We start from the raw sequence: 22011 nt of genomic DNA on the forward strand, positions 1-22011 counted from the left end.
GTCCTCAATATTTCCAATATTTCGGAATAATTTGAAATCATTTGCGAAGAGCAAAATTCTCGAGTTCTTGACGTAACGGCAAATCATTAACAAACACTAAAAACAACATTGGTCCTAAGTTGGAGCCTTGAGGCACTCCCGAAGATGATAGAAATTCGTTGCACACACAACCGGAAAATCGGACCATGTTACGGCGGCTGCCAAGGTAGCTTTTGAGCCGCCTACAGTACATGAGGTGAAGTCCGTATTTTTCCATCTTCATCAGAAGTACCTCATGGGAAACGGTATCGAAAGCTTTAGTCATGTCAAAGTAGACTGCATCTACCTGACCGCGATTAAATACATGTGGGCCAGTATACTCAAGAAAACTGCATAAATTTGTTTCCACAGATCGACCTTTTAAAAAACCGTGCTGAAGAATTGAGATATTCTGCTTGAAGTATGAGCCCATGCGTTCGTACATAACCATTTCAAAAACTTTCGCAAAATAACAAATCAGTGACACAGGTCGAAAGTGGTTCACATCACAAGCATCGCCAGATTTGAATACAGGAACAACTACTGACAATTTCCAATGACAAGAAAAAACGCCAGTTCGTAACGATAAGTTGAACAAGTGCCCTAAAACAGGGCCAAAAATGTCAGCGCATCCTTCGATTACGAAGCTGGGAATTTCATCAACTCCTGTTGAAAGTTCTGGCTTAAGTTTCTGAATCGCCAAAAGAACCTCATGCTCGGTAACATTATCATAAGCCAAAAAGTCTTCAGAAGTGATAGCAGCAGTTGTGTTATCATGGCGCACAAAACAAGAGCTGAAGTGATCAGCAAAAGCTTGGCACACATCTTGAGATTTAAGGGGGGATGCGGGGCTAAAATCGCAATTTTAAAAGAAAAAACGTGTTTTTTATTTTTTGCCATTTTGGACCCTGCATTTATCAAAGAAGCTTCTCACCAATTTTGGTAGTCATCAGCGCCGTAGAAAATAATAAAATGAATTTTTTTCACGAGGTGGTGGAGCGCGTTCGCTGCAGAAAGCGCCTATGAACGCTGCTTTCAACGCGCGGCCGCAAAGCGGGCAAGAAACCAAACGCGGAGTGGAACGCCACATTAGAAAGTTTGTTTTTCGCACTTTCCAGCCAAAGATGACCTGCTATCGAGAGTACAGCGCACAACTAAAAAAAAAAAAAAAAAAAAAACGGAAAGCCTTATTTTGGGCCGGGCAATTGCGGATTGGCTGGAAAACCGAAACTGAAGCTTGGATTGGCCGAAACAAGACAAGTGACCTTCGAACGCTGTTCTTGCGCCAAAAGTAGCCTGGCTAACCAGACTGCTTTAGTAAGTTCGATGCTGCTTGTTATCTTTCTTGCGCTTCTGCAAGTTTGTTGCGATCAGTGAGTGGTTGATGGTGGGATAGGAAGATGCCTGCAACAAAGTCTTCGACGCGGAGAAGCTTTGGGAAGCGAAGCAATCGCCACATAGCAGCGTCGAGTTGAAGAGGAGGGCCCTATGTATGCAGCAGGGCACTTTGATTAATTATTTTTGGTCCGAAAATTAAACAGCATGTTCCGAAATGTTTGAACTCATTTTTCTAAGTTCGCACTTTTTGCGAAAACACAACCTTAGGAAAACTATCATTTCCAAACTCTTTCGCTATAAGCGGCTTTCAAGGTGGTTTCTGGACTATATTTTTGTCGGGAACAAGATAAGGCACTTTTTAGATCACTAATTACTCTCCAAGTTAAAAAAAATTGAGATATCTTACATACAATGACAACAAAAAAAAATGAAGTTTGTTTTCCAAATGCAGAAATTTTTACAAAAATGCCGTAAAAAGCCCGCAATTCTCCTTATCCTGCACGATGAACTATCTAGAAGGTATTCAATCACAAAAAATTAGTATATCTTCATTGTTTTTGAAATGATAGTTTTCCTAAGCTGACACACCTCTTTGTTCAGTATAGCAGCTACAAGTTATTACCTAATTGTGCTAGGGCAATGAAACTTAGAATATATTCTAATAAGAGGAAGGTAAGCCACTCCAGAAAATTTTATGAAAATTGGTACAGCCGTTCAAAAGTTGACCCTTTAGCCTAGCATCCCCCCTTAAAACAGATACCATCGCGCGTCTTCATCGCAGCAGCACTAACTTTATCATTTCGTTGCTTGCGCACAAAATCCCAAACACTGTTTGGTTCCTTTTTAAAGTTCTGTTCAAAAAGTTTGTGGTACTCGGCTTCATTAAGTGCAATCAGCTTTTCACAATTTTTCTGCACAATGAATATCTTTGGTACCAATATTCACTTTCTGATTTCACGTAGAGTTTATGATACTTCTGTTTTTTCTTCAAATGTCTCAAATCTCGCGAGAACAAGCAAGAAAATCTACACTTCTTCGATTTACGGCGTGGTATACATTTTCTCATTATACCCTGTACAACTGACGTAAGTAGCTCGACGCCTGTGTTTACATCCTCAATTTCAAGCAATTCTGACCAGTCGTAGGCCTGAAGATCATTGTGCAGCATAAGGTAATTGCCATACGCGTATCTAAATTTTTCTGGCACCATCTCACGCACTGTACGAAAAGACAAAAAGAACGACAAGGTAAACGGGCAATGATATTTGTCTATCAGGACAAGAGGATCGCGCACCGCTTGCACGCCAAAAAGAGGCACATTAGATGGAATTATGTCTAAAATATTGCCAGCACAGTTCTTCATTGCATTGCATTGATGTAAACCATGGAAATTACTAAAATCAATTAAACATTCGACTTTGTCTCGAGTTGCTGTGCAGTCACAGTGATCAAACCAGTGGACCAATCGACCTTAGGAAGATTAAAATCCCCGTAGATGTGAACCTTGTATTTCAAAAAATCAATTTTTTTCCCCGATATCCAAGACATGATTGGTAAAAACTTTAGGAGCAGAATTTGTTGGAGAGTAGTGACAGCCGACTAGATAGTGAGATTTGTCACACGTTGGAATTTCCAACTACACACATTCTTCGTATGTCTCCAGGTCTGGTCTCCTAAATGCATTTAGCACAGAACGGCAGGCTATCAGAACTCCGCCCCCGTATTTAATCTTGTCAGAATAGACCCTGTCGGCTCTGAAGACAGCATACTCATCTGAGAAATAAGACGCACTTGAACATGACGTAGCCACGTTTCTGTCAGGCACATGATGTCTTATTCACATTCGTATCCATTCGCGAAGAGAGCTTCCCTTTTAGTTCGCAGCCCTCTCGTGTTTTGGTAACACAGCTTAATTTCCTGTGCCATTTTCGGATGTAGCTAGAGCACCGTTAAGGTCATCGAAGCACCGTGAGGACCACAGCTTTCCATAAAAAGGGCGAAATACGCAACCATCAGGCCACACTTCTGGATTGTACACAAGTTCAAATAAATGCTCATCCAGAGAAACGTGGAATGAGCAGTATGTATCGTACTTCGTTTTCAGTTTCGGGCAAGTAACAACATTGTCACCTATTGTATCCGCCAAAAGCTCATGCATGTCCGCCGCCGTTGTTGTCGGGTTCAGGCGAGAAACAAATAAGCTTTTCTTCGTCACTATTTTGGACGCTACTTTAAGCATGGATTGCTTAGCTGTGCCAAACGTTGCTCGAGGCTGAGGTGGTTGGCTCACCGCTTTCGACGGCCGTGGCAGATGAGTGCTCCGGTCCTGAGCAGGAGGAGGCTTCGGTGGAGGGGCCGACATTCCATCGAGCAGATTTACCGCCACAGCCGAAGTGTAGTTGCGAGATTCCGAGCAGTAAGAATTCGAACACTCACACTGGTTGACGGTACGAATAGATGCACTCAGGCCACTCAAAGATTCACGCAGGAACGCGTTTTCTGCACGAAGCCGTCGCACCTCATCCGTTAACGCATCCATTCGACTAGCCATTTCCCGTAGCATTAAAATAACACTCGAGGAAGCACTGACGGAATCCAAGTCTTGAAAATCCAGGGAGGAGCGTTGCGCTTCGGGGAGCGTTTCCGTGTCGCTAGTTCCGCAGATAAGCCCCTCCGCCGAAGGATCACGCTGCTTCACGCAATGAACACATTTGTACTTGCTGGCCCCGGAGTCCATGATGATGTTGTATTCCTCGGCCTATACGTTGATGCATTTGCTGTGAAAACGCTGTTTGCAAAACGCGCACGGCAAAAATTGCTGCCTACCACGAATGGGCTGGGAGCAGCGCGCACATGCGTTCGCATCGGGCGCCATGACGAGGGCGTAGATCGCGGCCGTATTTTTGTGTTCGGAGATTTATTTATTTTGCGATCATCACGTGGTGCCTGATGTCACACTTTGACGACAGCTTAGTGGGTTCAGTGCCTCAGGGGTTCATACCAGACATTCGCTGGCTCACGACCTTTCGTCCTGCGCATGCGCGAAAGCATAAGAAAAATTTCGCACAATGTGCCCAGCGCCTTAAAACCGACAGATTTAGTTGCTCCGTTATAGGTTTCATTCAGGGATTAATTCGTGCGATGAATGCAGATGAGCCTGGAGGCTTAATACCGTTGCTCATGCGAAGAACCTAATGGTGTCTTCGGCTCGTGGAATTTTTTGAGCGCTCCTGCATAGCCTCCGAGACTCTTATCTGTCTCGGAGGCTATTCTACGTTCCTACAAATGGTGTGTAGATCTAACGCTAACTAGAGACGCCGGTGCATGCTGCGAAATGTTGCGATTGTGGCGGTGTTGGCAGTGTTGATTTGTCAGGCACTACAACAGAGCTCCACGAGTGCCGTTAGCCGAAGACACCATAGGATTGCGCGCCGACGAATTTTATGGGAGCCTCACTGCCACAGTGTCTCACTGGTTTTTCCAGGAGAGTCCCCTGTGTACTTAACATGCAGCTCACGCTGCAACATCTGCTTGGTCCCTCTTGCGAAGGAGTTAAGCTTGTCACGGCACTGATGTGTGCCGTTCGATCAGTGGATCATATTGAACTCATTTGCTAGTTAAAAGCTGAGCAATGAGCAATATCAAACTGCCAAAAATAGTTTGCTCTTAACCAGGCATAATTTTTCTGTGTCTGACCTTCTTCCTCCTCGAAAGAAAGTGTTTCTGTACGTTTATCTTGAAAAAAATGACAAACTGACACTGACACAGGTAAAAAAATAAAAATCATTGGTAGTGCCAAGCTTATTGGATTAGTGTATGAATCGCCTTAGGTGAGTGGCATTTGATGGAGTAATAGAAAGCTGCGGTTCTATGCCGGGATGCAAGCGGTAGGCTTAGCTCTCTATCCCTCATCTTTGCCTCAGAGAGGATGTAGATCCCTCCGAAAAGTCGTTATGACAAGCGGCATGCTTTGGCTGTCCAAGCGGATCGGGTTACTGGCTCGAGGAATGAAATTTAACAAAGGATACTGAAGGGCCAGTTGGTCAGACATTAGCTCAGAGAATCACGCAGAGTTTGGACAGGAAAGGGAAGACGAGGACCGGACAGCGCTACATAAGTGGGAGCTCTCAGTAGCTACATCAATGGTAGGTAGATCAATGGAAGCTCCCAGTACTACCAACTACCCCCTCCCTCTTTGCCTCCCTCGCCTCTAACCCATAAGGCAATTAGAATAAATGAGTATAACTCACAAGCATACATACCAGCGCACCATATGGCTTCAAAGTAAAGCTAAGATAATTTATTATATATATAGTACAGAAACCTACACTACTTCCCCTGTTGCCGTGTGACTGTCATCGAGTGTATGGTAACGAATAATTACTTCTCTGTAGGAAATCTGACCCGCATACAGTTTTCCCCTAAATAATTTAAGACAACGGCACTAAGGCATTTTTTATTATGAGGCCACGAGTTGAAAGTTTGCGTTCCTCGCGCAGGCGCCTCCGTCTGATTGCTTTGAGACTGACCAGCCCACGAATGGACGTTGAAGAAGGCCCTGATATACATCGCGAAAAATAACCCCTATTCTTGGTCATCTCCCTGTGTGGGTATGTGCCATCAGCATCAGATTAGAGGACAACAACAACAATGATGTTTCCGGTTCTTGTACCTGCACTGAGGCATGGTATTTATGTCATTTATTTGTTAACTCTCCCCGCTCTTTCCCGCCTGGGACACTAATAGCAAGTGCGTTACTACAGCGATACAGCCGGACGTCCTTGACTAGTTCCGGGACTCGAATGTCAAGAAATACAGACATAACTACCCTGTTGAGGCGTTTGAGAGTTTCCTTTATCGCTATCTAATTTTGCTCATGGCGCCTATGGCTTTCACGTAGTCAGCTATGTGCTCTCGTGACATGGAATACGTAAGAACTTTTGCGCACATGTCTTTAATATAAATCACGTATGTATTTTATTCCACTTTATGAACAGATTGCGCTTCCTAACAGCGCCATCAAATGTGGCGTTACCAAAGAGACCGTTAAGACGCTAGCGCATGCAAAGAATGAGGGCCAAGAGCTGTGAATTCCAAAACAAGAATGACCCTTATTTTTGTTGTTGGCCGCTAGGTGCGTCCATGCTGCGCCCTGTGTTTCATCGCGCGTCCCTCTTATCTCACGGGGAGAGAGAAACCATCGGCTTTCGCCGCCATTTCAACTGCGGTGAAGAGTGGCGCGCGGCGTGCATGTAGGTCGCTAGAATAGTTTGCAGCAGACGCACGGCAGCTGCCACCAGCTGAACATTCAAAGGTAGTGGAAAATAACCAGGTCTACCCACAGTGGGAAATCAAACTCGTGAATTAAGCTTTGCCTACCTTAGTGAAGATTCAAGTTGTGGTTTAATTAACATTTCAAATGCATTTTACTGAGCGCCACTGTTTCGTTTCACCGACTGGAGACCACTGCTCGCCATGCAGCATGATAGAATACTTAAACATCTTTCCTTTGCCTTCAATACACGACCGTGACTTAGCTGCCCATTAGTGTAGAGGGTAGCGTCCACAAATTCTGACCCAGCCGTTCAGGGGGCTGTGGTGACATGACAACGAAAGTGCCCACTTAATTTCGGAGTCCTGCTGATATCGATGGCCATATGATGTCTATCTCGTTTCCTTCATTTAATGTCACGGGACAGTTCTGTCGATATAACAGGTTCTTGTTAAAAAGAGGCTGAGAAACAGACGTGTTGAGATACGCAGACCATGAAAAGAAGGCCAAGCTAGAATGCCACGCGTATACGTGCTGTACTTGATTAATGGGTGTGTGTAAGCATTTCTGACTTGTTGTTCGTAGGTGGCGTACGAAACCGTACACATGCACGCCTAAGCTGAGTTCCAGCGGAACGCGTTTCATACTCAGCCTGCGGGCAATACGCTTCCCTCCCCCTCCTCCTTCTACACCACTGTATAATGTTTCTATATATGTTAGAGCAGCGGATTTGAGTGTCAGCGCCAACAGCTGACCCAGACTGACGCTGTGCGCATAGCTATAGCTGCGATACCTTGATGTTATCCCATCGAAGAGGAAATAACTGCCGACACGCACTAAATTGGGCCAATAAATTAACCTTTCATGCAGTTAAAATATTCATCTACTTCCTGAATACTTACGTCTCTATCGAATCTAAGCACCGGCCGGCCTTTTCGAGTAAGGAGATAATCAGGATTGGTTGCGTAGGTTTAGCATCGCATGTGGAACGGCAGAATTCATAAGGAAATTAATTGTGTATTTCGTTAAAGCTTTCGCTTTGCTGTATGGCAGCGCCACTGTTTTTTATAGGAGACTGCTGGGAGGAACAGGCTGCGTATGTTATTAAGGCAGTTTTTATGAAGATTTCAGAAAGCTGGTTATTAAGCAAATTTGAATTTCCCACCTGGACATTTTAGCGTATATGTAAGCTCATAGGCAGTGGAAAGACTAAAGAAGGAAATAAAGGACAGGAAAAGCGAATGGGATTTTCTAAATGTGAAATCGCAACTCTGAGGTTGAACATGATATTGCGACTATGTTTGTTTGGACTTGTTGCTCATTCCTAATCAAAGAGGCAGCGCGAAAAAAAAAAAGGAGAGATATAAACTTAACCAAACGGAAATTGTTCATTGCATATCTTCGTCGCGCTTCCTCACTGCAATGCGACGGCATTTCCTGTCTGTCTCCTGTACCTCGGATAAAAATGTACTTTACGAAAAAAAATGACATATTTGTCCGAATTGCACTTCCAATACTTGAAACACAGGAACATTTTCCTTGCGCTCACGCTACGATTTACACAATTATTTATCTATAATTAAGAGAACAAACCGATGTTGGCCAATCACTGCTCTCTGGCAGACGGGGTAGCACAGAAGTGCTAACTTTGCTGCTGTTTCACACAACGAGGTCCCAGCTTGCTATGACACCCAAATCTCAAAGTTGGTATTAAATTTAGTTTTTGAACAAAACGCAAAAAAAAATCGTAAACCATTCGAAACCACGCTCGAAATTTCGAGATAAAATAAAGGCTACTGCTAAAGTGGGAGCTAATAAACGCTGATCATTCTTACAAAAATTACCTACTTGGAAAATAAGCCAAGAAATTTAGTCGGTGAGATTATTAGTTTTGAACCCGCTTTACTGAAAGGTAAATCTATCAATACTGGAAGCCCGAAATTTTTATTGCCGATTCTTTATTGATTACCCAAGAACTTTTCTCCACCCTCTCCGCAGCTGAAATAAATGGTTCGCAACATGTTCAAATATCTTGCTAATCATGGCAGTTACATTTGTTTTTGTTTTTTTAAGCAGTGTGAGATTTCATGTTCGCTATTCGAAATGACGAATGCGAAATGTTATAACCCTTTAAACGAGTAAAACATTTATGACTCAAATTATTCGTTTTGTGATGTCGCTCAAAGACCAACAGGTAACCAAGCTAATGGCTATAAGCGTCTTTTGAGCTCGCTACGATTTCTAAACTATTTTTTGGCATATTACATATCACTGAAAAGTAGCTCTGTAGGCCACCTGTGTTCAGCTGACCAGCATCCCCTTTCGCTTTTTCTCGCTCCTCACGGGCAGATAACGTTTTTGACCGATTTGATCAGTAAACAAACAAACGTGCTTGGTCCGTGTTCCTCGAATAATCACACATGCTAGACATGCCGATGCATGCATGAAGGCGGACCCTTAGCGTGCTTTATTGGGTCCCAAGAAGTGAGCGTGGACGGCCAGGATTTCCATACGTAATTCTCCTACCTATAGAAGACCAACCAAAGCCCCTGACACGAACTCACGTGGAACTTTCCAGAAGCGAGGAGGTGGGCTTCGAGGCGTTACTAAACCGAGGCTGCACTCGTTAACACCTGCTTTCAAAGAAAGAATGGCGTAAAAACGGAACCGGCGGTTGCCGCCAAAGCGAAAGCATCTGCAGCTTCCTTTGCACAACCGAGCGTTGAATGTAACCTCCATTCCAATCGGCAATAAATGCTTTCAGAAAATGGGATACAAGCGCTGCTCTGTAGGTTAACATATATGTAATTTCCAAATCAAATAGCGTGTTCGCTTTTGCACGTGTCTGTTTCTATTTGTTTTTATTGTAACTTTTTTTTCTTTTTGTGCAACACATGCTAATTATTTGGGCATGGCTTCTAGCTAAAAGCTTATGTAAGGGCAAGTTCTGTCCTTGTGAACAGTGTCACAACTTTAAAACACCGCACCTCTACACTGCAGTCATGTTCATTGCATGGTACAGCATGATTAGCTTAGTTTAGACAGCCTACTCATTTTACCAGAAGAGCCATGAACAGTAAATTCATTAGTCCTTAACCTCTGAGCGGTATTCAAGATACAGTGTCCCAGCTAACTTTAGCCAAAGGTTAAAATAAAAATTTTGATACAGGCAATGGAAATCCCTTGCACGCAGCTTCCAGTCGTCTTGAGCACCACATGCAATTCTTTTTTTGGAAAATTAATTATGTATTAGCATTATCGATCATTTTTTAAATTACTAAATATTGACTTTACACAAAGTGATTTTCCAAGTTTGGTATGATTTGAAGGGTTTAACGTTCCAAAGCAACTCAGGCTATGAAGACACCGGAATGAAAAACTCCGAAAATTTCGACCGCCTGGGGTTCTTCAAAGTGCACTGACATCGCACAGCACACGGGCACCTTGCTTTTCGCCTCCATCGAAAAGCTGCCGCCGTGGTCGGTATTCGATCCTGTATCCTTGGGAACAGTAGTCGAGCACCGAAACCAGTGCGCCACCATTGCCGTATGATTTTTGAAGTCGGAGAGCACCTTCAAAACATCCCATTGCATTTAGTTGTGCTAAAGAAAGCCCCACGTGTACCTTTTTTCGGTAAAAAGAAAGAAAGAAAAACGTGCTGAAATTTGTGATTTCGGCGAATAAATGTGCATTTTTCAAGCCCATATGCCTCCGTGAATGCACTTCGTGGCGTGGTCATGAGAGGGCAATTGATATGTTTTAAAATCGCCTTTACCCGAAACATACATTGACAGGAACTCGTTACATCGAGATCACGTGCATGAAGTTTTCTGGTAAAGCAGACTAATTATTTGTGCAAAAGCATTGGAAATGACGCAATCGCCTCAGAGCACATTGCCAGGTGGAGGGGCAAGCAAAGATGTCATCAACGGTGACGGTGCGTTGCAACGCATGAAATTTCGCTCGTGTTACAGTAACCAAAGTCGCCGATTTAAAGGTAACGAAAGTCGTGCTCTTTGTTTTTGTTCCAAAAGAGGTATATACCAAAGTTAAGAAATTTGTGCAAAGGTGGTGGTTAGAGCAAAGTTACAATTTTAGCTACAGTAAGCGTCAAAACACGTCTCATCCTGTACAGACTGCGGTGGAAGCCTTCCTGTGTGCCTTTCCAGCATGACTCAAGGTTGTCATATTGCGAACTGTTGGTTGCAAACACCACAATCAAAGCTTAAATCTTAACTTCGTTTTCATGAGTCTCCCTTTTATAGTTTTTTTTTTTTTTTTTAACTCGGCCGGTCTGCAGTGCACAAGCTACGCGCTGAGCAGCGCCTGCGCGTCCGTGCACAGCACCCTAGTGAGAATTTCACGAATTACATTGAAGATGTAGACCTGTGCAAGCGCGTGGACACTTCAATACCCGAGCGCACCAAGATCAACCACATTTTGAATAGCAATGACGAAGATGCGTTCCAAATGCTTCTGGAGAGAAATCCAGAAACTGTCGTCGATTTCATCCACAAATACCAAAGCTACGATGACTTACGCAAGCGCCGTAATCTCACTCTTTCTCCCCTCTCACACCTGGAGCCTCGTGCGGCTTTGACACCTGACCCAGAACAGTGTTCCTTGCTGCCACAAATGAAACAGTTTGCTCGTGAAGAAGTTGCACGCGAACTATCCCTCGTTCACCTGCTTCCTGACGCTGCCTCTTCTGTGGTGCCGAAGTTGCAGCAGGTCACTCACGAACAAGTCGCAGAAGCATTTCTTGCACTTTCTGAACTTCCTTCTGTCGCTCGTTTGACATACGTCGAATCATCAGTCCGGAATAGCCAACCTTCTGTTCCTGTCCCTTTTACTTCGTCACAGTGGCTGCTCGCCTCCGCCTCAGCCGTTATCCTCCACTCAGTCTGTCCTGAGCAAAGCACACTTTCCTCAAACGGCTCCGCTTTATCCGCTCGCTCAGCGATATTAAAACTCTTGGCACATTTTGGACAATCGTCTAATTTGCTATACTGTAGCTTCCCTGGACATGTGGCCCGTCGGTGTCGTCATCGTATGGTCCCATGGTCGCGCCTCCAGAGCCTGCTTCGTCTTGTTATTCCCCACTGCTGCTTCGGTTTTGCTCCATCTTCGCCTGCGTATGCCACCGAGCGTCCGTATACGACCCACCGTTCTCCCTTTCCACGTCACCAGTCACTGTCAACAACGCGCTGTCGACCTACATCTGCTGACGAGGGAATTTAAGTTGTGCGGTTCCTGAGGCAAGAACTGCGTGCTCTGCGAAAAGCTCAAATCCTCATATTTGGCCCGCAAACGTTATAGCGGTCTATATCGGTGGTATGTCTGTATATGCGCTGGTCGTACGCGTGCTGCAGTATCAGTGATTCATGGTTGGTTGGTTTTTGGGGTTTAACGTCCCAAAGCGACTCAGGCTATGAGAGACGCCGTAGAGGAGGACTCCGGAAATTTCGACCACCTGGGGTTCTTTAACGTGCACTGACATCGCACAGCACACGGGCGCCTTGCTTTTCGCCTCCATCGAAAAGCTGCCGCCGAGGCCGGGATTCGATCCCGCGTCCTTGGGAACAGTAGTCGAGCGCCGTAACCACTGCGCCACCACGGCGGGGTATCAGTGATTCATGATCGACTCTGCCGAAGAGTACGCAAATTTACGACGTCATTTCCTGGTTTGTCGCTCTGCACTACTGGTCAAGAGAGGATGATAAACAGTGAACTTAAGAGTTCACTGATGAATTGTTACAACACAAAAACGATGATGTGTTCGTCCACACGACCGTTTTGAGAGTGTCCTTTAAGGGGCCGACCAATCCATGGCGCAAGATTCATAAAAAAGAGATAAATTGATTTAATGAACTTATGTGCAAGACTAATCTCCAATCAATAGGCTCTGTCGATCGTTACAGTGCCTCACTTATGGCCCCATGCCTAAGCGTCGCCCACTTGCGAATATGTCCAGTGAGCCCCCGCTTGACCTTGTATAACGTTTTCCTTCGGTAAGAGGCGCCTCCGAAGAAAAACTTTATGGAGGAGATTGAGTCTGTCTGGATGAACTTGCTTTCGTTTGATAACGCTACCCCACACCTCAGCAAAAGCCATACCGGGGTAGTGGCAACCTTGTACGGACGTTTGCAAAACCGTAACTTCTCCGGTGCACGCGTACCTGGATCTGCACGTTCCTAAAGTACTAAACTCTGTTCGCAAGACGTGGGGCCCACGTACCATGTCTGGCGTAGAACTCGAATTCTCGACTCTACGTTGATCTGATTCATCATACGTGGTTGAAGAACAACCCATTGCAGTTTAGCGCAGGAAATTACACATCGTATGCACCCCACTTTGGAGTATTGAAGGGATCGCTACCCTGCAGTTCTAGACGACAGACAATGGCCGGTTGTTGACGGTTAGTATGCAGGAAAGCATTTCTAATGGCTTTCTTATCGCGCAAACAATGCCTTTTGTTGGCATTCAGTGTAGCTGCGTTTCCTTGCTGTCGAATATTGAAATTATGGCTGCCTGCCCAACGACCGTATGTCGTCAGCAGGTACAGTTCCAGCCCCTTGGCACCAGAGTTATCGTGAGCAACGCCTGGCTTTCCAGGGAAGGGGAAACTTGAGATTGTGAGAGGTCGTGATGGAAATGAGCAGCCAGCGACTGCGCACTGTTTCACAACGGGGCTGAAAGACCCGAACCTGAGACGACGGCCGAGACAACCGAGGGGAGAGATTATCAGGCGCTAGAGTTTAGCTCAGCGCTCTTACGTTATGGCGTGCATGGTGTCTCGGCGAGATTGCGCGGCGCCCAGAGCAACGCTTCACTGGAGCACTGCGAGAGAAACGTTCGACGTCAAAATAAAAAAATAGGCAGTATTGCAATCCTTCGCAGTGCTTTACGAGACAGAGCACTCGATTTGGCTCGCTCGGAGAAGTCGCACCGGCCAGACTGAGAAGGTCAATGAAGACTGCGGTAAGTGTGCCTTGAAAGCCCTGCCTATGCAAGAATTTTCATACTCTTAAAATTACCGTTGTTTACCCGAAGCAATGAAAACATCGAAACAAAACAAAGCAGGACCTTTAAAAAAAAAGTCGTCAGGAATGCATATTTGTTTGTTTCGTTTATGGTTGATGGGATTTAACGCCCTGCAGCGACTCAGGCTATGAGAAATGCCTTAGGGAAAGGCTCCAGAACTTTTTACCACCTGAGGCTCTTTACCATGCACTGACATCCCACAGCCCAGGGGCGTCTTACTTTTCGCCTCCGCCGAAAAGTGACCGCCGAAGCCGGGATTCGATCCGCATTTTTGGGCACAGTAGTCAAACGCCCTAACCACTGCACAGCCCAGGCGAGGCTATAGTTGTTTCTATTTATATTATTTTGGTCATGTTGTTTTTTGAGGGGTTTAGTTAAAGTCGAAGCATGAATGCACAAATTCTTTTTCCGAGTCCTTACATCATGCAGCGCCTGTCCGTTTCATGCTAAAATATCAAGTTTGCTTTCTGGTGCCTTCAATTCTTACGGGCGGAACTCGAAGGAGGAAACGCTATAGCGCTTTATTTGGACCGCTTACGGATCCACTTTGCATGATCCTCAACTGGCGATACACAAAGGTTTTCCGGGTTTCTGGTCTTATCAAATTATCACGATGTTGTTTTGTTGCAAAAACACTCCAAGTGTTTTGAATTCGTTTGTGGGCATCGGAGGAGACTTATCGCTATCAGTTCATGATGTGCCTCTGTACGCGTACATTTTATCAATCTCCTACTCATCCTCAACATTATAAACTACGTTTCAACGCTGCCGTGCTATGAATTGTAAGACGTGCCTCTTCAAGATATGCTAAGCATAATAGGGTAAAATATTACTCAGGTGGAAACTTCCTTCCAGCAGCAAAGTATGGATAATATTATATTCTCTAAACATCCATCAAGAAGTTTAACCTGAGTTACGAATAGCGATGTGCTCTTATATATGCAACGACAATAACGTCCATTTCCAACTCATCACAAAACTTGAGCAATGAGCAGGAAATAAAAACTGAAATATAATAAGCGATGTTTATTCAGTACCATGTAATAAGTCCCATGCATTGCTTCCTAATGTTCTACGTTGATAACAAATATTATTTCACTTGTAGCACGCATTCAGAGCACGAGCATGATTTACGCAAATACTGCCTGTTGACATTTGCTCATAGGCCATCAAAAAAAGAACCTCAACTTTTTTGCCACGATATTTCCTTGTCATATCTATACATTAATTCGTACTGCCACTATTCTTCTACCTGTTTTACAATGAGTGAACAATTAGAGTTGGACCCCAAAGCAGTCGCAGTGCCCCCGTCACACCTTCAGATTTCATCCTATACGCTCATTTGTTTCGCCATGCCCATGAACACAAATAAAGCTACGTAAGTAGCCACTCTGTGGAATTCTTCTGAAAGTAACTAACACGTTTGAATTATATTCTTGGTGGCTTGTGTGCAACAATTTAGCGACAGACAATGACACCCTGGCATCAGAACAACCCTTTTCTATGTCCATAAGCGTTGCGTGTGTGTGTGTACGCTGAGCCCCTGTCTTGATTGCAATGCGCATCAGAAAACTTTACTGCCTCTAATTTGCATCAACCCAGAAAATAATGCCGTGGCTGCAAGTTTCACGGTTCGGTCATGCTCCAAGAATGAAGTTCCACTCGACACCAGAACAAAAAGTGTACTCTACCATCTGAATGGGCACTGACTCATGAGAGGCTTATACTAATGCTGTCTGTGCAACGTATTTTCATATCACGCGTCAGTGAAATGAGTCTTCAGACACATGTTTTACAATGTTTATTCTAGTTTTCACAGGCGAATGTTTTCTATGTGATCTGGAGAATTACGCACTATTTTTAACATGTCATCATGAACGTTCACAGTCAAGATTCGTTTCTTTTTCAGCAGAAGCTCCCGGAAACAGAACATTTGAAAATATACTTCTTACCCGCAACGGGAACACAAGTTCTGTCAAAATACTTATTTTCAGTTTGGTGAGAACTGCACAACATGTGTGGATGGTCATTTTTAGCTAAGAACTTAAAAACAAAACATCCTTAGAACAGTCCTTCCCTTGAAAAGAAGCGTTATAGCTGGCATACATGGCAAAATTACTTTTGAAAAAGAATTACATTACATTACTAATTACTTTGCTGAAAATCACAGAAAAGTAATTAAATTACATCACTCATTACTGCTCCCAAAAAGTAATGAAATTACATTACAATTACTTCTACCAAGTAATTAAATTACTTTTAAATTACTTTCTAGTTTCCACCCATGCAAAAACTAAGCAAAGCTAGTAAACAAAACAACAACTTGTTCTCCAGACGCGACGCACACACAATCTTTCGTCTTCCCGCCAAATTCCGTCTCAGAAAGCTATTCCTTCTCTCTCCTACAGTACGTGCCATTACAAAAACAAGACTACTGCAAAAAAAAAAAAAAGAAAACACGGTCGAACGGTCCTGAAATGACCGGCGAACCCAGCGTCTTGCTGGCCCGGAGCTGTCTCCGCCATTTGAAGGGCCCGAAGAAGCTAGCTTATTTATTGCTTCCGCAGTCCCAAGAATCGATGTCGGCACATTTGTGCTCACTGCTCAGTAATGCTCAAGCCCCGGTGCCTCACTTCATGGACCCTTCTGCCTATCTCCCCCAACCCCAATCCTCCTTCGCCCCGTGGTGTTAAGTGTAACCAGGCACCACTGTGCCCTAGCCGACGCAACAGGGAGTGGCGCTACGCCGCGCTCCAAACTAGTTTTCAGCTCCAGACCTCTTGCACCATCTCTGCAGCATTCCCTTGACGCCTTGTATCCTGCTGCTTGGAGAATGGTTGAGGTCTCAGACGCACTGTTCTGCTCAACTCTGTCCCCCTTTGCCGATCCGTTACGCTGGCTTCTCTTGCCGCACGCCGTTCCTGCTTTTGCGGCACTCTACTTAGTCCTCTATTGAAGGAGTAGTGGCGAATTTTAGTAAAAGTATCTTCGAAAGGAATTAATTACTTTTGCTGCGAAATTATTGCCAAAAAGTAATTCATTACATTGCTAAATTACCACCCCGAAAAAGGAATTCATTACATTACAAATTACCGAGAAAGTAATTAAATTACAGCAATTTCATTACTGTAATTCAATTACTACCATGTATGATAGCTGGCTCCTTTTCGGTGTTCAACCGTTTAGAAAACGCAAGTGGGCCGTTATTTGTTTCGCTCTACGGGACAAGAAAATTTGTTCTTTTTTTCTACTTTTGGCCATTCTCCGCTAGCCTGAATAAAGGCAGGATGACCAGGACGCAAATTATTCAAGAATAGGAACGCAGGCTAGCAATGCTGTGCCTCATCAGCCCATTCCATGTGCTCGCTAGAGCATGAGAAATGCTAAGAGTACGAACAATATATTTTAGCCATGTATTTGAAACGAAATAATGTTTTCGTGTTCCCAGCTAGTTCAAAGAATGTCGACTGAATAGCGCTGACAGTGGCCAATCGGGACGTGTAAAAAGATCGGTCTTTAAATTTACCCCCCCCCCCTAGCAATAAGACACAATTTCGTTTTTTTCTATTCCTCTTACATAGATGACGTTAGGTAACGGAAAGATCGCGCAGTGGTAAAATTGCTTTCTCAAGAGTTTACGACAGACTTGTAAATATTTTAAGTATGCAAACCAAATCAACATCGCAATCATTTTTATTTACACCAGAGGTAAACAAAGAGGCTACACGGGTAAACACAAGCGGGATACCTGAGCGTTGAATGTGCCAATTCAAACCGATTGTGACAGCTTATGACTGTAATCTCGTCACAAAGGCCAAAATGCAAGCCTAAGGTTCATAGTTTTCGCAAGTAACACTTACTTTCAGAGAATATTTGCGGGGAAGTGGGAGGGGTAATTAGAAAATTTTGCCGCTAAATTCCATGCTGCGATATCAACTGCAGCGAGCGGCACCTATTGCTCCTAGAGCCCACATGCTTCTGATGGACGACCATCAACGATCATGACATGATTGGCTGTGGTGTGATGAGAGCTGCCTTTTTCCAATCTACTCCCAGAATCAAAGCATGGCGCTTTGGGGCTTGGCATAGACAAGTGCTCAGTAATGCACCATCTAAGACTGTCATATACGTTTGTGATGTGTTTGTCTCCATCCATAAATGTCTGCCCTATATTTCGTATATTGAATTAAGATATGCCTACTGGCTGCTTACCTTGCACAAAATGAGCTTGAGCAAAGCACATTAGCTGCAATATTTTACAAAAACAAAACACATAAGAAGAGCAGCAAACAGCCACGAAACAACAAAAAAGAGCCAAACAGCCTCAAACTATACTTTTCGCTTTAAAAAGAGAAACAGCCGTATATTATCCAGCATATTGGGAAATAAAATTTCAAATATATCTACCTGGTTTCTAACTCAACGCAACGCGATCATTGTGAGCTAGAACCACGCATCTACATTTATTAATGTGCTTTTTGATTAAAAAAAAAAAGAAAACGACGCTATACAGCATCATAGATGTGGCACTGCGTTAAAGGACTAATTTTAATGAATTCAAGGCGTTTCTACGCTATTGTTTCTTAGAATTCTGTGAACAAACAATAGACTACGATTAAGAATTCACGCAAACGCAGAAAAGACAATTTAAATATATTCACAAAGGCAGCACATTTTATATGTTTAAACATGACACGTAAATCATTTTGATCATTTTAGTGTTAACTAGGGCATTAAATGAACACAGAAACCTTTGAAAATGAACGGGATGGCACCATTCAGTCTTTTCGTCTACTTGGAAAATTAGGTTCCTTCTAAAAAGATTTAGAAAGATCATTCGGCCTAAAACATTACTACTTTTCGCTTCTCTTGCTTCTTGATGATTTTTTTTTTTTCCTTTTGTGTGTGGCTTCTGATTCAGCCAAATATATAGTGGATGAGCTGTTCATTATCGTGAGAGGAAGTACCAAACCTATTTAAGAATGTACTATTATATCAGAATGGAATGGTGGCAAGCACGTATAAAAAAGATCCAGGGAAATCTGTAATAATATGAAAAGGGCGAGCCGTTAGGAGAACGCAGAAACATTTGCTGTGCGCACAAGGATGAATATTCTAGCGAAAGTACAAGTGTCGAAGTGTCGAAGGAAACAAAGTTTCAAGAAACGTTCGAGACAAAGCGAAAACTCGTGCTTCGTGGTGTCTTACTCTGTATGTCGTTCTATTTTCAGTTTCTGATTTATTTCGGCGTGACCTTGGGAGTCGCGTCGGGATACAGCCTTTTCCGAAGACATGTCAGATGGTGGCCTTGGGAAGATAACCCTGAAAATGCTCACCGGGGCTTGACTGGAGAGGATCAAGCAACCCATGTATCAAGTTCTGTAGGTGCCATCAGCGCGACTGCTGGACACCACGGTAGTTACGGTGGCGGATACGGAGGCGGCTACGGAGGCGGTTACGGTGGCGGATACGGAGGTGGTTACGGCGGCGGATACGGTGGTGGCTATGGTGGTGGCTATGGAGGAGGCTACGGAGGCGGCTACGGTGGTGCCTTCAGTGACACGCGAACTGGAAGTTACGGTGGCTACGGCGGCAGCTACGGAGGTGGCTACGGAGGAGGCTATGGAGGAAGCTTTAGTGGCGGATTCGAAAGCCACAGTGCAGAAATGAGTGGTAGAGGAAGTGACAGCGGAGCACGAAGCACCAGCAGGTACGGTGGTGGAAGCGGGGGTGGAAGTGGCAGCGGAAGTGGTAGCGGAAGCGGTGGCGGAGGCAGTGGCGGAAGCGGTGGCGGAAGCGGTGGCGGAAGCGGCGGCGGGAGCGGCGGCGGGAGCGGTAGTGGGTATGGAGGCGGAAGCGGCGGAGGTTATGGCGGTGGAAGTGGTGGTGGATACGAAGGTAGAATCGGAAGTGGAAGCGGAGGAGTTAGTGGCGGTGGATCTGGAGGTGGAAGTGGAGGCGGAAGCGGTGGCGGATATGGAGGTGGCAGTGGAGGTGGATATAGAAGCGGAACTGACCGACGAAATGAGAGCGAAATCCTCAGATGGAGTATCAGCAGAAATGCTACCAGAACCAGCGGCAGCGGTGCAAGTGATCACGGTGATGTTTCTGGAGGTAGCTATGAAGGTCGGTATGCAGGCGGCTATGGTGGTAGCTATGGAGGCGGTTATGGTGGTGGTTATCGGACCTGGAGAACGGGTGGGAGCGGTGGCGAAGAAAACACTGAAATGCGAAGTGGCGGTGGATACGGTGGAGGAACTGCAGGGGGAACTTCTGGTGGATATGGACGAGGAATTACAGGTATCAGTGAGACGCGGAACGACAGCGAAAGTGTTGTGTGGAGAAGCAGCAGCGGAGACAGTAGCAGCAACAATAGCGGTCATGTCGGTGCTTCTGGAAGTCACTATAGGGGTGGTTATGGGGGTGGCTACGGAGGCCGCTATGGAGGGGGCTACGGTGGGGGTTATAGGAGCAGTGCGGACGTGAGAGCTGGCGAAAGTGACAGTAGAACTGGAAGCCGAACTGAATACGCAGGCAGGAGAGGCGGCAGATATGGAGCTGGAAGCGAGAGCTGGAGTAACCGAGAAAGTGGACGAGGAAGTAGTCCCAGAAATCTCAGCAGAAATAGTGACATCGGCGACAGTGAGTACCGAAGTGGCTTTCGAAGCGGCTACAATGGAAGCTATGGTGGGGGATATGGTGGGGGATATGGCGGCGGCTACCGAGGTCACTACGAAGGTAACCATGGAAGCCGCCAGGAGGGCCGATACCGTGGAGATTATGGAAGTCGAAGTAGGGGCGTGAGCAGAGGTAATAGCGATAGTGACATCGAAAACAGCCGGCGAGGTGATATAGATTATAGTAGTGAAAGCAATACCAGAAACGTGACCGGAAATGAAGGAAGCAGTGAGAACCGCGGTGCCGGTGGCAGTTACGGAGGGGGTTACGGCGGCGGCTCCGGCGGGGGCTATGGTGGCGGCTATGGTGGCGGCTACGGTGGCGGCCATGGTGGTGGCTATGGAGGTCGTCATACGGGTGGCAATGCTGCTGCTCATGGAAGCCAAAGTGCGGGCGTGAGTGAAAGTGGTGGCAGATATGGAGTTGGGACTGGTCGACAAAGCTATAGTGAATATCGCAGAGAAAGCACCAGTAGAAACGTCACTGTAAGTGGCGGTAACGAAGGAGAGCACGCTACCAGCGGACGTGGGGTCCGATATGAAGGTGCTCGAGCAGGACTGGTTCAATCTAGAGCACTTGTTCCTTGTCTAAAGCTCCAAGAGTGCGGCAGCGGTAGCCTCGTCGCAATCTCCATGCCTTCTAGGCCGACAGTTGAGCTTTCGCGCCAACAATCGGTTGCGGGGAGCCTGTACACGCAAGAAGTCGTCGCTGAGACTCAAGTACGGCAACGCGTGCAGCACAGCGCGACGGCAAGTGACGAGCTTACTGAGGACGACGACTGAGAATGTCGCAACGCCCTGACTGACCAACGAGGATCCATTGTGTTCTATGCAAAGAAGAGTGCGTCTATAGTGTCATTTCTCCAACTTCTTCCTTATATAGCACCTACTAAATAAAATACCTGCAAATGTGGTGCTATATTTATGTTGTTTTATAAAACCTGATATTTAAAACAGTGCATACTTCGATTTTTTCATATCTTGAGGTATGTTGTATATTTTTGTGTTATGACACAATTTTTTCTTCGATCATTAAAGCAGTAACAAAAACGTCAGTGGAAATGAAGGCAGCAGTGGAAGTCACGGTTCCGGCGGCGATTATGGGAAAGTTGTTTTTTTAATGAACGCCCACTGTCATAATTTTCGCATGGCGGGATGCTAACATATTGGCTTAAACCTGTACAGCTCAGATTCAGCTTTAAGATTCATGAAACTTTTCTCTGAACATTAGCATGTGGTGCATGTTTCAAGCTCACTCACGGGATAGCACTTCAATAACGGCCCAACAGTATATAAAATGAAACATTGAAACCGAAGGTTAGTTATCCTGAGCCAGTTCCATAAATTAGACAGTGCACTCTCACTTTGCCTGTACAGCTGTCCACAAACTTAACGTGAGAGCGCTTCTGAGCCTTGGCTGCTGCTTCTGAGACCGTAGTTTAGGTAGCTGCAGGGCACCCGCTTTGCGCTGCAATCACTCCATGCAGATTGATCTCGAAGACCTAGTGGCGCTGTTAGCTCAAGAGATAGGATAGAGACCTCGTGTTACGTCTGCGAGTGCCGGTTCATTTCCGATAAAAAAAATGCAATTGATGTACCTATAATGAAATATCGCTTTTGCTCGGTTCTCGCAACCTGAACGCATTTCTTGAATATTCGGAT

The 22011-nt window shown here is 45.1% G+C and overlaps 1 protein-coding gene across 1 annotated transcript; it reads left to right on the plus strand.

The window, feature by feature from the left end:
- The first annotated feature begins 13499 nt into the window (after positions 1-13499).
- Positions 13500-21308, plus strand: LOC146185154 (uncharacterized). Its single transcript, XM_084606136.1, has 2 exons — positions 13500-13609; positions 18904-21308. The coding sequence occupies exons 1-2, from the start codon at positions 13598-13600 to the stop codon at positions 21130-21132; spliced, it is 2241 nt and encodes a 746-aa protein (XP_084462262.1). The 5' UTR covers positions 13500-13597; the 3' UTR covers positions 21133-21308.
- Positions 21309-22011: the final 703 nt, after the last annotated feature.

The sequence above is a fragment of the Amblyomma maculatum genome, chromosome 6 (genome assembly GCF_055883805.1).
Source record: "Amblyomma maculatum isolate TAMU_Amacu chromosome 6, ASM5588380v1, whole genome shotgun sequence".
Lineage (NCBI taxonomy): Eukaryota > Metazoa > Arthropoda > Arachnida > Ixodida > Ixodidae > Amblyomma > Amblyomma maculatum.